Consider the following 21,761-nt stretch of genomic DNA (forward strand, 5'->3'; position numbering starts at 1 on the left):
AAAGGGAAAAGGGTAGAAAAGGGGTTAAGAGGAAAGGGGAAAAAAAGGTGGAGGGAAAAAAAGGAAAAAAGAGAATAAAGGGAAAAAAAGGAAAGGAAAAGAAAGGAAGGAGAAAAAAGAAAATTATAAACCTTGCAAGAGAATTCAAGAAACAGTATTTGAATGGCACAAGGTCTACAGTAATATTACAACATAGCATCTGGAAATTATCTATGCTACTGTTGCAAAGTATCTAATTTGGTTTCTAAGTAACAACCAAGGGAAAATCAGAACATCATTTTACTTAACAAGGACAACATTCATAAACTTCATATTTAAAAAAAAAAATAATTTTTGTGTGTGTAAGCAAATACACACAGAAATATTTTAATATGCATTTAATTAGCAGCCAAGTATAAAACCAGCACTAATTCTAAACAAAATCAGAATTATTCTAATATTTGTAAGAAATCATAGCAAGAAAATTAATCCTATAATACAATTTACTTACAAAGAAATACCCTTGAAATGGATAAAAGTAGAATTATGATTTTTAAAATCTTAGATATAAATAAATTAAGTGCCTTTTCTAAAAAAAAAACATTTATACTGAAATTAGGTGGATTTTCCTATTTACAGGGGATATTAAATGACAGTATCAGTGAAATGTTAAAAACTCAATCTCTTCTAAATAGCCTGATTTGCTGCATTGCCCTAAATATTATGCCAAATATTCAACAAAACAGCTTCATAGTCAAGAAAAAACTCTATTTTCTTTATTTCAGTTATGACACAGAAGATAAACAACAGGGAAAGTGACAAAATTAAATGACCAACAGTATAAAAACTCTGGCATTTGTCACTTTCAGGCACTTCCATAACTCTGAAAATAACATGGTTCAACTGTTTATTTGAAAGGAAAAAAGCCCTCCCTTAGGAATTCAACTTCCTAAAAACTAAGTATGCTTTTAAGTGAATCATCATTCATTTTAACTAGACTAGCTACATTATGATGAGCTGGGCCCGAAGGAGAAATAAGCAATCTCAAATCCCATCACAGAATGCTGAAGGCAGTCACACAACAAAAGACCTCTTCAAAATGGTATTTTTAATGAAGTACATATAAATCAAGTTTCTCAAGTAGTTTAACAAGTTAATAATAAATAAAATAGCTGTTAATTTCTAACTACGTGGTTATAAAGAATTTGATTCTCCTAACCCTTCTGGAAGGCACCAGGTTCCTGGCATAGCTCTACACATTGTATGACTCCTTGAGGAGATAACCCAGCACAAAGAGACTTGATCTCAGCGAAGCATCAAACCACTCTGTGCATGTCATGGAAGAGCAGACTAAAGGCAATGAAACCAACCATCAACAGCTTAAGCCACAGGTCAGGATACACAGTCGTGTTTGAATGAGGAATGCCATACCCAATCCAAATATACTTTAGCGCTGAAGAGAACAGACATTGCATCCTTCAAAACAAATACTGAAATTCAAATCTAAACAATCTCAGTGCTGATTTTTTGCATCACCAGCTTTCATCAGAGCCTTAATAGCTCTGGCCCTCATCTCAAGCTCCAGAAGCTCCAGCTGCTGTGCTGATGGCTGAACATCTTCTGATGGAGGAATGGCTAAAGTTGCTGATTTGGGCTCCTTTGGGCTGGACTCTGCCAACCCCAGTATCTCATTCACGCTTTTCTCAATGTCCTTCTGAAGGTCATCTATCTGACCAGCTCCACTTCTGACAGTGTTTTCTTGCACATCTGGGCCATCTTCTTCATTGCACGGGCCTTCTATTTCACTATCATATGCATCTGCATTTATGCTGAGGACATCACTATCTTCTCCCTTGCCTGTAACACAAATTTAACAATCACATAGTCACTTGACAGAACCATTTTTCTTTTAACTTAGAAAATCACTTCTGCTTACAGTGTTTCTCTGCAGATTAAGAGAGTGGGGAAAAGATCTATGAATTTAAGACAACTAATTCCTCTTCTTTTTCTCCTCAAACTTTTAAGACTGATCTAATTTAGACAAGTGTTAATACATTTTTATGCCAATTTAGAAGAACATGCAGTATAGCAAAGCAGCAGTACCAAGAAAATTCCCTCCTATGGAGTTACATGATCTATTTTCCTAGTTAAAATATCACAAGGTTTTATATCACAAGGAAGCCTCTGCAGTGCAAAATTGATTATTGTTTATTATCTTTAAAGTAAACCTAGTTTTCAAAATGTTATTTTAAAAATTACACTTTAGAACTACTTTATGTATTTTAAAAGGAGTCGGGCACAATAGTCAGGTCCAGTACTAAAAATTCAGATGTATTTAACTCTGTAAAAACCTGGGGAAAGTTATGGCATTGGCTTTTAATGCTGGCTCAAAGTTGGAATTTATTTTAAAAAACTAATTAGAAGAGGCAGTGCAATAAAATAAAAGCAAAACTCTAACAGAACCTGAGTAACTGTTCTCACAATTTGGCTACAGAGAGACTACACACTAGCTTCAGAAATTCTTAGTCCTTCACCAACCTTTGTATCTGTGGAAACTTAAGGTTCCTGCTTAAAATGAACAATTTATAGTCAGATAATGGCAAAGTTACCAATTCTAAAGGCTTTATTATTGCTCTTTATCCAGAGTTATGGCGGTGTTCCCTGTTAATAACGAGGTTTTAGAACTAAAGATCTGTGGTTTTGAAATACATACAATTTCTTACCATGAAGATTCAAAGGAAGTTTACATTCCTATGTAAGCTACTTTATAGTGATCCTCTATAGATCAAAAATATTCTTCATTTAATATATATTCAGACAGTATTGCAAACTTATTTTTTTAAATTTTCTTTAATTCTCCTTTAAAAATATGGGAGAGCATGAAGACAAGGGAGCCAAACTCTTCTCACTACTGCACACTGACAGGACTATCAGCAATGGGCAAAAATTAAAACACATGAAATTCCATCTGAACACATGTAAAAACTTTTTTATTGTGAGGGTGGTAAAACACTGGAGCAGGCTTCCCAGAGAGGTTGTGGCGTCTGCATCCTTGCACATATTCAAAACTTGACAGCATGTGGTGCTGAGCAACCTGTGCTAGCTGACCTGCTTGAGCAGGCGGATTGGGTTTGATGAGCTCCAAACAGCCCTTCTAACCTAAACCATTCTGTGACTCTCTGATTCTTAAAATTAGTATACTGACATATGGCTTTAAAAGATTCTCTTTCACCAATCCATCCCTCCATCCATTTGGTTCCTGAACCTCAGATCCACAGGGCTAGAAGTACTGATTTGCAAGGATTGCTCATCAACAACAAACCAACCAATATGCTGGAAACCCAAGCAAGTACTCCCTCTGTGAATTGCTCTGGTTTTATATCAGGCAATGAGAATCTTAGTGACATTCAAACTATAACACAAAACAAAACAAACAAACAAAACACCAACATTGATAATGCAGTCTAACACAGCAAAGACCTATGACTAATACCTTTATAAAAATATCACCCTTTTTATAAAACGTTTTAAAACACCTTTAGGTACATGCATGCATTTGGTTTTAATTTCTGAATAACACAGAAAAACCTCAGGAAAGACCTATTTTTCTGGGGTTTTAAAACATTCCTGCTATCCTGAGGGTGTGGAAAAAATCAATAATGACTACTTAAAAAGCTATAAATGCCTTTTCTCTGCTTAGAAAACAAAAAAACAAAGACAAAAGAGAGGAAGAGAGGAAGAGAAGAAGAAAATTATTTTTTTCTTCATCAGACTACCTGGTAAAAAAAAATCTCAGACTGGTTTTATTAACAATAGTAACATTTTAAAACATAACTCCAAAGGTTTTATTGATTCAGGATTAAAGATTTTTTTACTATATACATTTAAAAAAAAGATACTCAGATATTCACTCCTGATCACAGGCTATGATTTGTCACAGCATTTAAGTCTCGATTTAGGAATACTGCAAGTTACCCTGACTGAGAATGCACTCCTGATTTAGTATCTTACATAGTTATCAATTCAGTACCTCATAACACTGGTTTACTGGTAAATACAGCACATATGGGAACATATACAGCTAACATATGTGGCACCTCCAACTTTCTAATCCAAGCTGACAAGAAAGCAAATTCACCTCTGGAAAATATAAGATAAGCCATACAGATGAAGTTTACCGAGAACTTCTGGTCTTTGGTTTTTTTGAGATAACTAACAATTTTCAAGCCATAAAAAGTGAAAGCCTGAAACATAAATGATTCTGAAGGTATACAAAATCCTCCTCACAGCAGTATGTATAAAAAGTACCCATAAGAGATGAACACACCAGGGTCGTCTTCATTCCCAAGCAGTTTTGCCTTGTTCGTATTGTAACAATAACTTCAAGATTAGTATTTCAGTTTCAGTGTGGTTTTACCTATGTCTCATACTATCAAATCAACTTTGAATACTATCTTGTCAACTTTACCTTGCAAGACACAAAGCATATGAAAGATCAAAAGAAATGGGAATGAACAGGATTAAGAAATGCAAATTCTTCTGTCTTGCTGCATGCCATCAGTCAGTATTTACCTAACCCAAGCAGCATTTCCATGGATCAAAAAAATAATGGATCATAATTAATGGCTTGAAGTTAACTTCTGAGCATACTCATCCTAATTTACTCCCAAAAAAAAAGTGACTTTGTACTAGGTCTGGCTGGGATGGAGTTAATTTTCTTCACAGCAGCCTGCCCGGTGCTGTGTTTTGGATTTGTTTCTGAAACAGTGTTGGTAACACACCAGTGGTTCCGCTACTGTTAAGCAGTGCTTGCACAGCCTCAGGGCTTTCTCTGTTTCTCACTCGGACCCCATAGCAAGAGGCTGGGGGTGGGCAAGAGTAGGGAGAGACACACAGCCAAGGATGCTGAGCCCAACTTACCAAAGGAATATTCGCTACCATGAGACGTTGTGCTCAGCAATAGAAGTTCAAGAAAAGAAAGAGGAAGGGGGGATGTTCATGGTTACGGCATTTGTCTTCCCAAGTAACTGTTATGCATGTTGAGGCTCTGCTTTCCAGCAAATAGCTAAAAATCTGGCTGCCAATGGTAAGTAGTGAATAAATCCCTTATTTTGCTTCGTTTCAGTGCACAACCTTTGCTTCGCTTATTAAACTATTTTTATCCTGACCCCTAAGTTTTTCTCACTTTTGCTGTTCTGATCCTCTCCCCCACCTCAATGCAGGAGGAGTAACCAAGTGGCTGGTGGGTGCCTACTGCTGGCTGGGGTCAACCCACCACAGGATTCCCCTTGGTATTCGTCTCTTGTTAAGCAGAAACAAAATACTAACAGACATTCACATCTGTCCCAGCATTAGTATGAACCAGGAAGCTGGGTAAAGTTGCCTTGGGTTCCATTCAGAATTTGGAGCATCCAAAACTGTATAATAAAGTATTCATACAAGCTCACTGGCCTATAGACGTTTAAGTAGCTGATGGGCTTTATTTCCCTCTTTTGCAGTTGTAATTTTATCCAGTAATAAAGATCATGGTTGGCATTTCTCATTATCTTTTTCAGTTTGATTACTTTTACTTTTTCCTTCAGCTACAGTTGTGAAATTCATTTTAGCACACTTAATTCTATTTTATCCACTTTTGCTTATCCTCTTATTGTCTCTTTTTTTCCCCCATAGCATTTGCAGGCTGCAGCTCAGCAGAATGATTAGAGTTATATTTTTAAATTTATATTGATATTCTCAAAAGCTCTTTAAAGCTAACATCTTGAGTGAAGCCACTGCTATAGCCCAAAGCCATCATGATACTCTGGTTGATTAAGTCATAAAAAACAACAATGAAGCAATCACCTGCAACAGTCATCAATTCCCTTTGATAATACAAAAGTGGAAGAGATCTGCAGGAAATCTGTTGGTTCTAAGGTCACTCCACATAGTAAAACAAGCAACATCTAAAGTGTTCCTCACAAAGCCATACCAACCTGCTCCTAAAAGTTTTGATGGTTTTATATGACTTTCCTTCTCACTAATTACTTCAGAAAAATACATCTTTCAAGAAAAATACATTTTTCAAGAGACTTCTTTCAGACAACATTCTGAATTGTGAAATAGGAGTTGCAGGAAGCAAATAATGTTAGATTTTCATAGGAGAGAAATATAGCTTATAAGAATTTGCAACATTCTTTGATTGGAAAAGCTATTTCTGATGTTACTGCATACAGCTAGTCCAAATGAAGTCTAGTCCAGAGTCAGAAACATCTACATTTCTAGTGCTTCATGCACAAAAAAATACTGGCAGTTGTTATTTGGTGCTCATTTAATGATTGAAATAAAACAAATATTGCTGCAGGTTAAGAAAATCGTTTCTTTATGCAGCAGGTACTCAAATGTGTACCACTAACTTACCTGCCTTTGCATTTTCTATTCTGCTAATCACTGTAGTACCACAATGTCTCATCCACTACATTTTTGCATTTAAAAAGATAAAATAAACAAGACAAAACATCCATCCTCAGAGATTCAAAGATTTGAGTGTGTACTTCTACTGGCACTCACTTCACATAAAATATGCCAGTTATCAGGAGTGGTGGGTGTTAAGCACCATCCCCTTGGACCTCAGCTCTGCACAATCAAACAAAGCAAGATTTCGTATATCAAGACTGATCAAAATTATTAAATTACAAGCAGTCCTTTGGCAAACAATTATTATAATGGGTTTTTATTGATGTCAAAACAGACTACTGTAGACTCTTATGATCATCTCAACAGAAATTAAAACTGAATCATGAAGAATTCAGCAAACAGTAATAGCAGTATTAGCAAGCACCCATATACCAAGAAATTGAAATGATTCAAAGTTCCTTTTCAGCTGAAAAACTAGACAGGAAGAGCCAAATGAGCCTTGCAAGAGCTTCAGTCATGTTCCAGAAGCTAAACCAGCAAACTTTGAAGAGCTGCAATTAGCTTTTAGCCACAAAAAAAACCTCTCCAATCTCAGAGAATTAAGAAGTCAAAGTTCCTACGATGTCTTCTTCAATGTTCCCCTCTCCTTTTCTGGAACTGGGCCTGAGAGAGAGGTTGTAACCCTACACCAGCTGATTTCTAAGAGGATGCTTCTCTGTGATTGAAGCTGCTGTTCAAAAGAGAGCTGTAAGTTATCTGGAATTAATCACTGCCCAACATCAAGAAAACACAATTTCAGCTTTCTCCACTACATACCTTGTTTTGATTCCTGACCTTCCAGCTTGTTGTCTTCTCTCAGAGAAGAAGTAGAGTCTATACTGTTATCCTGTCTGGAAACAAATAAGAAGACATTTTAATCTACATCTTTTACAATTTAGGAGAACTTTTCTAAGAAACATTTACTTTAACTAAAGAAATTATGTTGTTGTAGGCCAATAGGCCAGCTACAGTATGAATAAAGGCAAAAGGAATGCACAGAATGCTAATCTAAGCACATAAGTTTTTTGTGGGGGTGGTAGGTTTTTTTTTTTGCTTTGACTAGTGATACACAAGGATAAAGTAATTATTTCACTACACCCTAGCCTTTCAGAATAACAGTCCTCACTTGTAGCCCCTCCTTTATATTAGGAGCTTTTTCTCTAAAACTCAGAATAAATTGTCACACAGTTAAATGACTTGAAAACACTATAGTTTCAGTTGCATTGAAATACTTGTTACTGTTTTCTTTGGAAATTAAGAAGACATTTTCATGAAGTTAACCATCACCCCACCACCATTCACCTCTCCTACTACATGACAATCTCATAGTTTCACAAAGGGTCACTTTTTAAAAGGAAATGCAACTCAGCTGTTAAACTGTATTCTGTATCTGCATTTCTCTATTTCTTCTATTTAAAGATTTCTACCTCTGACCTGTAAAGTTTCAACTCTTTTATACAAGGAAGAGATACTTTTGTGAAATGTTTATGTCCTTCACACATTTTTCACATACTAGTTATACAAACTGTGAAAACACTGTGAAATATATAGGAAGAAGGAAGGACAGCACTCACAGAAGGACCCAGAATCACAGGAAAAGTTCAATTGCCATGTTTAGCAAGCATTTTGACAGTTGAATTGCCAATTTCCTACTCTGAATGTCAGTGTGGCATTAGTTTCATACACATTAATATGGAATCAATGTAACTATCCTGCCTGTAGGAGCTAAACAGCACTATAAAAAGGATAGCAGTATTCTGGTATCACAGATGTAAATACAATGACTTTAACAACTTGCTTTTCAGTAATGGCCTGAAGGTTTTTCCTGAAATTGAATACAGATCTATCTTCCCCATGCTCTCAAAGATGTATTTTTTTTCAGGTGTCCAATGGCTATGTCAGGAGGGAGAACACCATAATACTTCTAGCCATATTGGTATGACAGACAGAGTTATTTTGATTGTTATTTCCTTTTCTATAGTAGCGAAGGTTACAAATCAATACTCTCCTGTTTCTCCCATTTTTTGCACCCATTGCAACATAAATGTGTTTGGTAGCACGCAATAATTGATTAAGGACAATATGTAACTGTTTTCATATGCACACAGCACCTGAAAAAAAAAACCAGACTTTTAAATGTTTTGCACCTTAAATAAGGAAACCCCAGAAGAAATGTACTGTCCAATGTCATTATAATAAACTAGGAATAGACTATTTACTATGATGCATTTTTCTCAGAACTCACTTGTATTTATCCTCTCAGTTTGCTTTCCTACTTGGTCAACTCAAGAAGTATTTTCCTAACCTTTTAATTTCTGCTGGACTTTACATTCCTAGGCAGGGGTGAAAGAAGGAATGGATACAAACTAGATGTTCAAATAGCTACGCTGAGCAGGAAGTTCTGTATATACAGCTAACCCCTTCAGAAAAGTATTTAAACACAAACAAAGAGAGTTTGGTCATTTATTTTCTGTTCCAGTCATCAGTCTTGTACTACAAAGGCCAGAGGTGTTGCAAGATGGATTACAGCCCTCACCTGTTAGGTGTAAAATAAGCCCAGGAACTCAACAAATAAAATTAGGTCCGCTGTATGTGATAGTTTAGACAAGTTAACCAGAGTCTCAATCTTCTGGTTGCCGTGAGGAAAAAGGAACATCAGACAACAGGGCATTACTGTGTTCAATTTGTTAAGTGGATTGAGCAGAGGATAGGCTGTGGAGAAAAGTTTTGCACTCACACAGCCCCATACAGTTAGAGTGAACTGAAACCCACCCCAATTACCACTACTGTGACTGCTTTGAGACAGTGCCAGACCCCTGGGTACCAACATTTCCCACCCACCTCCATTACTCAGCGGGGTTAGGCCAGACGCCAGCACAACCAGCTAAATCTGTCCGTGATGCTGTTACACCACACCTTCCCAGAAATTGCAGGTTTTGCTCTCCTGCCACTTGCCAAGGCTTATCGCACTCAGTTCTCTGTTGTATTGTCCTGCGCATTAGGTTATGCATTTAATGGTGAGTCACCATGAGCACAAAGGCCCAGTGAGGAGCAGAGGAAAATGGCAAGCAGGGGAACCGTAGTAACTTCACCAGTGCAGTGGGATCACCCTGCCTGAGTTCCTCCTACAGTTGTGAAAAGAGAGCAACCAGCCCATTTTCTAGGAATGAAACCTAGTAAGAGCAGTCATCTAGAGAAATCACCTTATAGGCTGAAAGGTGTTACTGTCTAGAGGAGCAAGGTGGACTGTATAGGATTCTGGGGAAGAGCATTTCACAATGGTATAAAATGTACTGGTGGATGTTATTAAGGGGAGTGTAGGAACGTGTAAGGCAACAAGGGGTGTTCAGACAAAAAAACAAAGGTGGGAAAAGGCATTGACCAAGGCAAATTGAGAAAGAACAAGCATAGGGGAAAAAAGAGGATAAAGGGCCAACAGAGCAAGAACAGGGTGCTGGTCAGTACACTTGCTGGCCAAGCCCTGGACCTGATCACTACAGTCTGTCCTACCTTGTTATTGAACTCTATTGCTATACTAACTATTTTTCCAAATGAGAGGACACTGTTCTCTGTATATATATGTGTGTGTGTGTGTGTGCACATGCCAGCAACTGCAGAGGGGACCAGATGTCATAGGGGCCTGTGGGACTGTGCTGCCAGAAACTAGACAGAATGAAAAATACGCATCCTTCCTCGGGGAACTTCAATGTCATGCATCAGTGTGTAAGCAGATGCTTGTAACTCACCATCAAACCTCAGGCTAGTCTAGCCAGCAACCAGGGTGAGAGGTTTGGGAGTCAGGTACCAGACAGACGGTAAGATCAGAGGCCAAATTCCTGAAAGAGACCAGGGTCTGCAAGTAAGCAAACTGAGGGACCTGATCTATCTCTGCTAGATACCCAAGAGATGAACAGTGTGAGTGTCAGCTGCTGGGGACGATCATGGGTCTGCACCAGCTATCAGAGATGCCTGTGTACACAAGGAGGTCTGAGCAGCAACGGTAGTGGGGATACAAACCTTGCGGGCTTGTATGTCCAATGGCCAGCAACTGGGGAGAACAGTGGATCTGGGACCAGCTACTCATCAACAGATCTGGAAGGATCCAGTTTTGGGGTTTTTTTTTAAACAACTCCTAACAATCTGTTAATACTTAATCACTCAAATCTTGACGAAATAAGGTTGTGATACATGCTGCTCATCACTAAGAGCAAAACTGCTTAGGCTGCCCTTACCCCATCCTACCTCACACACACACTTGAACTGAGTAGTCATCCCTGCACTGGGCAGCAAAGCATGTCGCTTGGGAAAGTCTGGTCTTGCACAAATAGTATCCAGGCAAGAAATTTCACATCTCTGGTATCATCCTGAGCTCTGCCACCAAATTTTATTGAGGAATTACAATCTGCCCTTTGACAGTAAGCTCAGAGTGACCTTTATGGTTCAAACACTGGATCTGAAATTACGTACACCTACTTTAACTTTTCTTTCTAAAAAGAAATTATCAATTGGAAAAATCACACATGAAAACTTGTAAAGTTTCCTCCTGTTGTCTTGACAGTATCACTGATTACATCAAAACCACGTTCCTTTAAAGACTACCTACTGTCAGTAAAAGAATTTTTAGAACCTGAAAGTGCCTTTACAGCACGTTTTACTCTTTCAGGATTGATTGAACTGTATTGTTGGTGAACAGTCACTATTTCACTTCATAGGCGGGCATTTTGCACCATCGTGTGGCCAAGCAGCAGCATTTCAGTTCACAGTTCAGTTTTGCTCTCAATTTGTTAACCTTAAGTTGTTTGTTAGCAAGAAATACTTTTTTCCTTATTATCTATACTGCAGTATAGACTTAAGAAAGGATAGCACAACATCATGTCTCCAAACAATGGGAGAAGATATGGTAATCGAAGACTAAGGCACTGTATACAAATTCAATATCCTCTTCTTTCATGCTATGCTAGTAAGTGACCACAGTAATTTGGAGTTCCCTCTTTTTATCAGTCCTTAAAGATACTTCCCCCTCAGGATGAGTTAAGTTTAAAGTCACTCTTCCAAGAGATAAACTCAGCTTTTTTTTTTTTTTTTTTAAACAGAACAACATTATTTGCACAGTATGCTCTTCTCAGCAGAAAGGAGCTATTACAGTTTGTTGGTGACAAATGCTGTAAATTTAGATATGTCCTATGCTATTTTTTCATGTTGACGTGCTCCACGGTAGTGCAATGCCTAACTGGGCTCACACATGTGGATTCTGTACAGAACCTATTACTTTCAGGAATCTGCATAGCTGTCAAAGAAATCTGGGTTTGAGGGTGATATGGTACACAACGCCAGCAGATTATGCAGAGTGCGGTAAGATGGCAGCACAGGTAAGGAAAAGGGGTATTGGTGAGAGTTGTCGACAGCTATGACTAACACCATGGCACTGCAATACAGACAGCTGGGATTCCAAGCATCAGCCATAACTAGGGTTGGAGACCAGCAGGAAAAGTTTTGTAACAGAAAAAAATATCTTCATATGCTGGACTAGAAGACAGTCTGACAACACGACTATCAACAGTCATGCTGATATTTTCCTTACAGGGCTTTTAATTGTCATTAAGAAACATTCACCTAAATCTAGATGAGGCTTGAGATCCCTGCTTATGTTACTCTGACATAAAGATGATGTACCTTCCTAAATTAAAGTTTGCCTTTGCAGTTCCAGTATTTCTAGAAGTCCCAAGTCCTAGTAAGCTCCCTGAAAATTTTTGTTCCAAGGGTAGTTTTCCATGACAAATGAGAACTAAAACAAATAACAGAAAGTAATAAAAAAAAAAAAAAAAAAAAAAGAAAAATCCATATGAAGTACTGCTTCTCAGGAAAGGTTTCCCAAATGACAGATGCTAATCAAATAGTTTAATCTGCTATTAAACTATTATAAGATGAAATTTGAAGACACCACAAGAACAGAAGACAGTGAACAGATGCCAAGTATCTGCTAATGTATCTGTTCAGTGACTCAAATAGCCTATTCTTTCAGTGATTCCAACTGGTGAAGACAACCAAATTGTCCTAGAGAGGTAAATATCAGGTAGCAATTGCATGCTTGTGAACAGCCCAATACCTGGGAGCAAAACATGTTAAACCAAGGCAGCTTTGAAACAGCTAACCTTGCTAACACAAAACAAGCAAAAACTGCACTCGTGACTGCAAAACAGTAAAGAGCCTATAAATTCTTGAAAGAGCAAATATTAAACTGCAAATTTTCATACAGTGAAAAAAAAAAGCACATTAGATTTTTCAAAGCAAAAAATCATTTACATTATGCATATGAACTATATGATCACTATAATAATATTAGCATGCTTGTTCATTTAACACAAGTTTTATTACCACAGCAAATAATTTACTTTCAGTCCTTCTGTCGAAGGATATTTAAAATGCCAGTTCAGGGAACAGGAAAGAAATAGCTCAAGAACATGTTAGTAATACCTTTTGAATGAGATGGGAAAAATGCCTACTTGGTTTTGCAGGACATTACGTGGCTAGCTCCTTTCAATTCAGTATTTGTCATTTAGATGGAAGGCTGGTATAGAGCAATTTTCTTGGTTTAACCGTGTACCATTGCAGACAGTAACAGAAACAATAACAAAAATCTGACAACTAATACAGAAATAATTACAAAAATCTGAGAACTGCATAGTTAAAAACCTAGACAGAGCTCATAAATAGTGAAGCCTATGTATTGTAAAAGCAATTTCCAGTTATTGGCAAACACAGGCCCTGCCTTCTTCTGTTCTTCTGCATGTGTATTCCAGGATTTCTAGTGTTTAACTCACACAAAGCTGATGACAAAATAACAAAGCAAGTGTTTTACATGCTAATGGAAGCATCGGAAGTTTTTACAGAGCTGAAATTTAGGAAAAGCCTCAGGACATCTTGTTCTGGTGGCAGAATGAAGACTTTATATGTGCATCAGAAAAAGGAAGGTTCAATTTACAATTACGGCTGCAATACTATCCAAAAGCTTCAGCTAAAGATCTGAATTTTGTAATCTTCTCTGTACCTGAAAAAATTTGCCTAAATCCCTGCCACTTTTAGATGGTATAGACAAGAAGCAGGTCTTTAGAAACAAATAAGTATTTGCATATTTGGGGGCAAAAAAAAGACATAGTAAAAACTATACCCTTCTAAGAAAGCTTGTATATTTTGATACACTTTCAATTTCTTCAGATGTATTGATTTAAGCTTTCTGGATTTCTAGTGATATATGGATGTTGCTGAAGGTATAAGTTTGTCAAATTTTATTTTTTGTAAAAAAAACAAGGATGAAAGAAACAAGCTGATGTTTCCAATCAGTTAACAAACTTTTGACTAGAGTAAGACTTGCTATTCACATTTTCACTGCCCATGAAAACAACTAAGACAAGTTGGATTTAAAGCAAAAAAGCTTTAATATTGCATCATTAATAGAATGCAGAAAAAAGTAGCCCTTTACAAGAAAAACACAAGTAATAAAGACAAACTATGAAGAATGATCAGTGAGAATATAAACAAACTGCCTTTTTCATTCTGAAAAGTCTTTTCTCTTCTCAGGGCAAATAAATTCACCCATTTAAATTCAGATGATAATTAAAAACATATTAATGATCACAAACAACCAAAGTTTAGCTCAGCAATGCAATTTTGACTATTTCTTCACTGTTGCATCTTTAACCTCCCTACCTACTGACTTGTTGCTCTTCTAGCTGAAATACAGTTTTCTGAAATTTTGCAAAATTGCATTTATATTTATTTACACACAGGTTGCAAAAAAACCCCCTGAATGCCCAAAGATTAGATGTATTTACTAAAAAGGGCTGGTGACATTTTGTAAATACATAATATGGCTTTATTTACTGAACACTGGGTTTAATGATTCATATGAAACCTTTCTTTTCCTCCTTTCACCTAGTTCTTCTTATCCCTTTATTTCTCTGTCATCCAAACAGCTTTCCCTTTTTTTTTTTTTTTGGTTTTTTTTTGGTTTTTTTTGTTGTTTTTTTTTAAGCTAGCACAGAGCTGAACCTATGAGCGAAGGCTTCAAGATAGCACCCATGTATGCATTAAAAGGAGAAGAAAAGCTGCAGTTCCTACACAACACACCTTGCCTGGCCAGTTTGGAGGGGTCTGAAATATTAAACTCTCAGGATGGAGATAAAGAACCAAGGGCACCTCATTCATCCTCATTGTCAAAGGAAACAATCTGCTCCGTAACTTTGATCAACATCTCTCAGTTTCTTTTACTTTTTTAACAGACAATTTCTTCTTGATTTTGCTGTCAATTATTGCTCACATCTTTCTCATCAGCAATGTAAGGTGATCTAGCTTTATCAGTTTTTGGTAACTGCAGCAATGGTTAAAGAACTGGGTCGGTTTTAATTCTGCTGTACTTTAACACAGCTGTGAGAAAAGGTAGACAACACCAACTCACTTTGGTTTACTCACTGCTTATTCCCAGAATATTACCTACACAGTGTAAAAACAGTACACTTTCAAACAGCAATTTAGATCCTATAGATGCTGTTTTCCTGAAACTTTCCTACTTGCCATGGGCAAATGGGTTGGTAAGTGTCTTCAGATACGTGCTGCTTAAAAAAAATGGTAAATCCTGCTTGCTTTTCTTATTTTGTTGTTTTATTCATTAAATGATGAGAACAATTTCCCCTTTTTCGTTTTTTGTCAGCTCAAATAATTACCTTATTTGCATATAAGCAAGACTTTACTCAATCTGCTGTAGCTGAGGGTCATAAATATATGTCTCAACAGTAGCTTTGAAACACCTTGGAGCCACAAAACCATTTTCCTGAAATCAAGCAGCATTAATCCTGCAATACCTCTAAGACGAAGAACATTTCATGTATTTTGCAATAGTAAAGCACTTGTGAATTAGGCCTTAAAAAAAAAATCATATAATTTCTTCAGACATCAAAATCCTAAGGCATTTTTCATGATTTCCTTAGCCAACAAGTTTGTCTTCTCATTCTATTTAGAAGTTCACTGGGAAAAATCACTTCACAGAGACTCCTTTACATAAAGAGATCTGATTTTTAGCCTATTTTGTAGCTTTTGAATTTTTTATTTTGCCTTTTTAAAATAACCAGTAGAGGGCAATGTCCAAAATAAGAAAATTAGTCCACATAAATGGACATACTGACATTACTCACAGATCATGTAAGCAACAAAAAGCAAAGGGTGAGCTAGTCACTAATCAGCTCCAAATAAAACCCTAGAAGAAACAGTGTCAGACGGTATTAAAACTGTATCACATAACAAAAACTGAAACATCACTGAAGTTAGTATCACTCCATTTTCTTATATATTTGTATGATGAGATGTGATCAAAGAAAATTAGTTCATTCAATAACTTCACTTGTTCTGAATCAGACAGGATCATAAACCAGGTTTGTGTTAAATCAAAAATACTGACCAGAATGTGAAATCTGGATTACTATCACTACTTTTACAATCCATTTGTTCCTATTTAGTAAGTGTCCTGTTTTCAGCTGAGTCAATTTTCTTTCTATTAGCTGGTACAGTGCTGTGTTTTAGATTTAGTATGAGAACAATGTTGATAACACACGGATGTTTTTAGTTGTTGCTGGGTAGTTGTAGTGTCTACACAAAGTCCAGGACTTTTCAGCTTCCCACACCGTGCCAGGTGCACAAGAAGCTCGAGAGCACAGCCAGGGCAGCTGACCCAGGCTGGCCAAAGGGATGTTCCCCAACATTAATGTCACGCTCTGAATATAACTGGGGAAGCGAGCCAGGAGGTGGGATCGCTGCTCAGAAACAGACTGGGCATCGGGGGTTTTTTCCCTTCTGCATGTGGAGAGCAATTGCATTTGTGCATGTGTTTTATTATTATTGTTGCTGTTATTATTGTCATTACTATTATCATTTTCTTCCTTTGTTATCCTATTAAACTGCTTTTATCTCAACCCATGAGGTGGGTTTTTTTTCCATTCTACTCCCCTTCCCCTTGGGGCGTGAGGGGTGAGCTGGCAGCTGTGTGGCGCTCAGTTACTGGCCGGGGTTAAACCACAACAGTAAGTCTAGATGAACTAACTAAACCGGCAACTAAGAGGTATTTTAATCTGGCCAACACCGGTGTATTATCTCAGAGGTTTACTATGTTTGTGTACTGAATCTGTAGACCACCTGTAATCAGGTCAGCAAAGAAAACAGAAAAGCTTTTTATTTTGTCTTCTACAAGCAAGACCCATAAAGTTTGATACATTGTGGGTGGTAACTATTTTTTGCCCTTCACTACTTCCATAGAAAACTGTCAGAAGGAGTTCACGCATTCAATGAAGAAGTGACTTAGTAATATACTACATAAGACTTATATTTAAAAGACAGGCAAGAATTTTAAGAAAAGGTTAAAAAGCCTTGGCCTTTACAAAACTGACAGATGCCATCCTCAGAATAAGAAAACAGAAGCCTCTGTTCTTGAACCTCCAGACATTCTATAACATCCCAACAGAGAACATGGGAACAAGTGAGTGCAGGGCCCTTCAACTGGAGCAGGAATGAAGGACTTGAAAGGGTGGAAGAGAAGGGACACACCTCAGCTCAACTGAAAATACATTTAACACACTTCTCTGACCTAAGTGGGAAGGGGTTACTCGACCTGCTCTAGCTCACTCAAAGAGGGTTAAGCTAAATCATGGTACTTCACTTCTGCCGCAGGCTAGGAGTGCGTGTATGTTCAATTACCACAGCTCAACTGATGGGTGGTAACACCACTATGAAATTGAGTTATGTGCTCAAGACACATTTAATGTTATAAAGTGACAAAGCCATATTTATAAGTTTAGTGCTTGCTAGCAGTCACAGCTCACTGTCATTCAACTAAAGTAATCACATAACTAAGGATATAGCGATTGGGTCTTTCAACATTATATTTGATCATATCCCTGTATTGCTCAGTATTCTTAAATTAAGTTTTTAAGTGTTTTGTCTTTTACTCACTGACTGACTGATTCACCTCCAGTCTTGACTCCTCCATCTGCCTCCTCGTCAGTATCAGAATCAGCTCCAACCTTGCCTAGATATACACAGTTTCAAACATGAAAATTTAGGCAGGTAATATAATTAACACTATATAGTTAGGTTTACTCTTAATGATTAACTCTACTGCAACCAGCAGAAGAGGGGTTTTTTTCCAGGTTAAAGCAGATGTTCTAAAATTAGATTTAATAAAACCCAAAAACCTTATTTGTGAGTTTTCTGCTAGCCACATGGTTGGCATTTTTCAGCTAGATTGTATTACAGAAAAAAAACAGAACAGCTATTACTAGTACAATACTATAAGCTCTAAAAATAAAGCACAGGAGACAGAATTAATAGAAGGTAGTCCACAGCATTCAAGACTTGAATGCTCTCATTTAATTGAAAAGACAGCAATGTGTTTACAAATAAAATCTATAGCACTTAAATATCAAGTAGAAGTTCAATAAGATACTGAAAAGCTGGAATGTCATATCCTTAACCAAAGTATGTGAACTGTGTGTCTCAGCAGAGCAGAGGGATCCAGCAAGAATCCTTTAACTACACGAAATATTCCAGTGCAATTGCTAATACAACTGAACTGGTATTGCAGTATGTCAGATTTCCCCTGCAGAAAACCAGGAGGGCACTGAATATCAGCTTACCTAAAATAATGGATTTCAAATAACACTTCTATACTCCTAGCTTTGTTTTTTCCACCAAGTCAAAAGCTTCGTTTGAGTACTAAGGAAAAGAAGCTTATATTACAGTTTTCTGAATGTGTCCCTAATTGCTTCTAAATCAGTGGATTTCATCCAAGCTTAAAAGATCAAAACTAGCATATATTTTTATACATATATATACACACACTATATATACTATTAGCATGTGTATATATGTAACGCTAATATATACGTATACTAATACATATACACATATACACACACATACATATATATTTGTGTGTGTGTATATATACTTAAATATATAAGAAGTAGGTAGAAAATGAGTGAAAAATCCAGTTTAGAGGCAGACTACTCTCTGGTGTGCAGTGGGGCCTAGAAATTTCATTCATACCTTCAAGTATCTTCAACAGTTTTTTTTCAGATAACAGCTCCAACTGCTCCAAGCAAAGCCTTTTGATTTCGTCCATGGAACAGTTCTAAGAAGACAGATAAGACAGACCACGAGCTACTAAAAATTTCTGAGGACAGAGTAATTATGAACGGTAAGTAGTACTCCAACTGTACCGAATGAAGAGTTAACTCAGATTGCAAGCCCCTTCCCTATTCTGACCTGCACTGACGCAATTGAAGACCACCAGGTAGGTGTTTCAGTTTTGACAACTACCAAAAACAGTGTGCGTGTTGTTTTCTGAAAAATTAAGCAATACACACTATCAGTCACTTGACCTATGGCTTGGAGTTTTCACTGCAGCTCTAATACTAAGCAGTAGAAATACTGGGCCATATGTGTGAAGCATGGAACAGCAAACAACCATAGCCCCGATCACACTCAATTCTCAATCACTCAGAAGCAGGTGGATTACATAGTTAAGCCTGCAAAGCCACAGCTGTCGAATCCAAGTTCACAAACTGAAGCAAACACTGCTATTGAGAACACGCCAACAGTTGTACATCATAATGAAGAAAACATAAGAAATATGTAAATTGTGATCCATTTCTCACGCTTGATACATAGCTCACACTGCCAGATTTTATGGGTATTCTAGTTACCTTCAAATCTTTCATACTACTTGGTGTCCCCTTGGTGAAATAAAGTGATATTCGCACACTTTCAAATGAACTATGATACCACATAAAAGTAGCAAAATAAGAAAGTGCTGAGCATACTGTAACATTCTACTGTAGATTTGGTTCTACACCACCAGGACACTTCCTTTCAAACTCAGTAATGCCTTTGCCTCCAGCTGCTCCAGACCTCTTTTATTCTCCCAGAGATGAGAAGTGGATAAGACTGTACACAATTCACTATGTGTTTAAAATTAAGAAGTCCTGCCTTCACATTAATATGGCTCGTAAAGATAAAATTAAAAGACAAAAATGTTAAAACTGTTAATGAACATGACACAAATAGCATTTCAACTGCAGCCTCTTCTTCTGTACAGGCTGCTAGCCTAACTTATTTTAACCAAGTCCTTCAGTTCACAAGACTCAAAAAGCACATGTTCTAAGCCAGTAAAACTTTAGCAATACTACCACTAAAGTACACAGAAGTTAGAACTTCAGAAGCTGTGTATCAACAAGGGGGTTTATTGCCTTATTTCAGACATTAATTTAACACCATACAAAGAAATTCAGCTGACACAAATAGAAATCAAACTTTTATTAACAAATCAGCATATTTATTAGTGAACAACACTACTGAATTTACTCTGTGCAATTATGAAAGTCTTTTTGCATGTAACTAACCAGTACAGACAGATGGCATAAAAATAAGCAGCCTGCAGTTCAGCAATGGCTGAGCAGTGGAAAAAGGAATAAGCTGGAATAACTATATCAAATCTTTAAAAAGTCTCACTTTCAGAGACTTGATATAATCTTTAAGAAATACAGAGGCAGCTTTCAAGCTGGAAGTCCACTAGACTCAAAAGATAGATGTGCTTTGTTACACAAGCGTTCAAGCTTGTAAAAAGTATATAAAAGGTAAGTGTATGTCAGTACCTTTAAAATATCAGGCAGCATCTTCTGTAGTTTTTTCTCCCCTATGACACAGAAACACTGTTGAAGCATTTCTTTTTTGTCTGTGATGTAGAAACTGACTGGTTTGAGTGATACGCTGAGATCTAATCCTCCTTCTTCTATATCACTGGGTTGTTCAGCTTCTTCCACTTTTTCTCCAGATGGTATGTTGCATTTTGCTTCCTGAAATCAAGGAGGGCAAATACAATTTTCACATTTTCTAGTGAACTAGAGAAGAAGGAGACTTACAGCTTATTTTGTGCTTGCAACACTTTCCCCTTCATAATTGCGAAAGATATCTTAAGTTGGACTTCTGAGCTTTCAAATAGTGTTTTAGCTTAAAAGGTAACTGCATTCCAGAAGCTACATTTTGGTTACTGAAACCATTCTAATGCTAGGGGAAATTTTAAAAGCTTCAGGTGGCAAAAAGTACTTTTAAATGTTAACTGAAAATATTATCTGCAAACACCTAGCTTATATACGAAATCATGCCTTAAGGCGGAAGAAATCTGTCTCAGTGATTTGCTGCGCAATTAAATCACTAATCTTAAAATTTACAGTTATCCTGCTACGGAAACTGGCATACAATTCCCTGCATGGCATGGTCTTCTGAGAATAAAAGTGGGCTTCATATCATTAACTATATCTTCCGTACACCAGCGGAACACCTCTGCAGTTAAAAAAACCCAGCTAGAAATACATTTCTACGATTCACCTAGGTGTGCATGCCATGACTTTCCGTAATCGTGCAGCAACACCCCCTAGAACAGACTCCCAACCCTGCAAGCAGAGCACCACGGCTGTGGTGACCTCTGAGCGTGTGCCCCACACCTGTAACGCCTGGGAAAACACAGACCGGACACCCCGGGACAGGCGCGGGGAACACCGCGGGAGCTGGAACTCCCCGGGGAGCACCGCATTGCTGCACACCTCTCCCCGCTGTCCGACCGAGTTTTGTTCTCCGTGCAGCTGTACGCTCTCGAGTGCTGACTGACCGTAACGGGCCCTGTGCTTCCGCCACGGGTCCGGCCAGCAGCCAGCCGCAACCCGCCGGCCGAGAAGAGGGCACTGCCGCCTCCCTCCCCCCCCCCCCCCCCCCCCGCGGCCAACTCACGGCAGTGACAACGGCCAGGCCTCGCCCGCCGGTGCGCCACGGAAGGCGGGCGCGGCGGTGAGGGGCGGGTGGCGCCCGAGAAGGCGCCGGGCGGGCCCGAGCCCCGTCACTCCCGGGCGGTGGGGGGGGGGGGGGGGGGGAGGGGAAGTGGCCGCCCGCGCCCGCTTCCCGCGCTACCTCCAGGGCACCGTGGCTAGACTCGGTGCTCCGGCGCTTCCTCTCGCTGCCACCCGTCCCGGAGGCTCCGTCCGGACAGCAGGACCGCGAGCGGCGCCGCTTCTTCTCCTTCGAAGACTTCCTGCCCGGCATCGCCTGCCCAGGGCCCGCCGCCGCGCACGACGCTCACATCCGCGCGCCCCGGGGACCGCCCCCGCACGGGCAGACCCGCACCCAGGGCGAGGCGTGCTTCCGCCGGAGCCCTGATAGGCCGCCTCCCAACGCGTCACCGGCCTTTCCGGCGGCGTGGGCGGGGCGCGGTGGGCAGCCGTTGGGGTGGGTCACTCGCGGTGAGGGGCCCGTTC

General features: G+C 38.6%; 1 protein-coding gene across 2 annotated transcripts; it reads right to left on the reverse strand.

The window, feature by feature from the left end:
- Positions 1 to 572: 572 nt before the first annotated feature.
- Positions 573 to 21,647, reverse strand: CAAP1 (caspase activity and apoptosis inhibitor 1). Of its 2 annotated transcripts, none has more exons than XM_075741003.1 (6): positions 21,418 to 21,647; positions 20,109 to 20,309; positions 18,502 to 18,586; positions 17,407 to 17,482; positions 7,189 to 7,262; positions 573 to 1,836 (listed from the first exon to the last, which is right to left on the reverse strand). In XM_075741003.1, the coding sequence occupies exons 1-6, from the start codon at positions 21,547 to 21,549 to the stop codon at positions 1,493 to 1,495; spliced, it is 912 nt and encodes a 303-aa protein (XP_075597118.1). In that variant the 5' UTR covers positions 21,550 to 21,647; the 3' UTR covers positions 573 to 1,492. The 2 variants fall into 2 exon arrangements, with proteins under 2 accessions (XP_075597118.1, XP_075597119.1); XM_075741004.1 differs by lacking the exon at positions 21,418 to 21,647 and adding an exon at positions 21,241 to 21,361.
- Positions 21,648 to 21,761: the final 114 nt, after the last annotated feature.

Source organism: Balearica regulorum, chromosome Z (genome assembly GCF_011004875.1).
Source record: "Balearica regulorum gibbericeps isolate bBalReg1 chromosome Z, bBalReg1.pri, whole genome shotgun sequence".
Classification (NCBI taxonomy): domain Eukaryota; kingdom Metazoa; phylum Chordata; class Aves; order Gruiformes; family Gruidae; genus Balearica; species Balearica regulorum.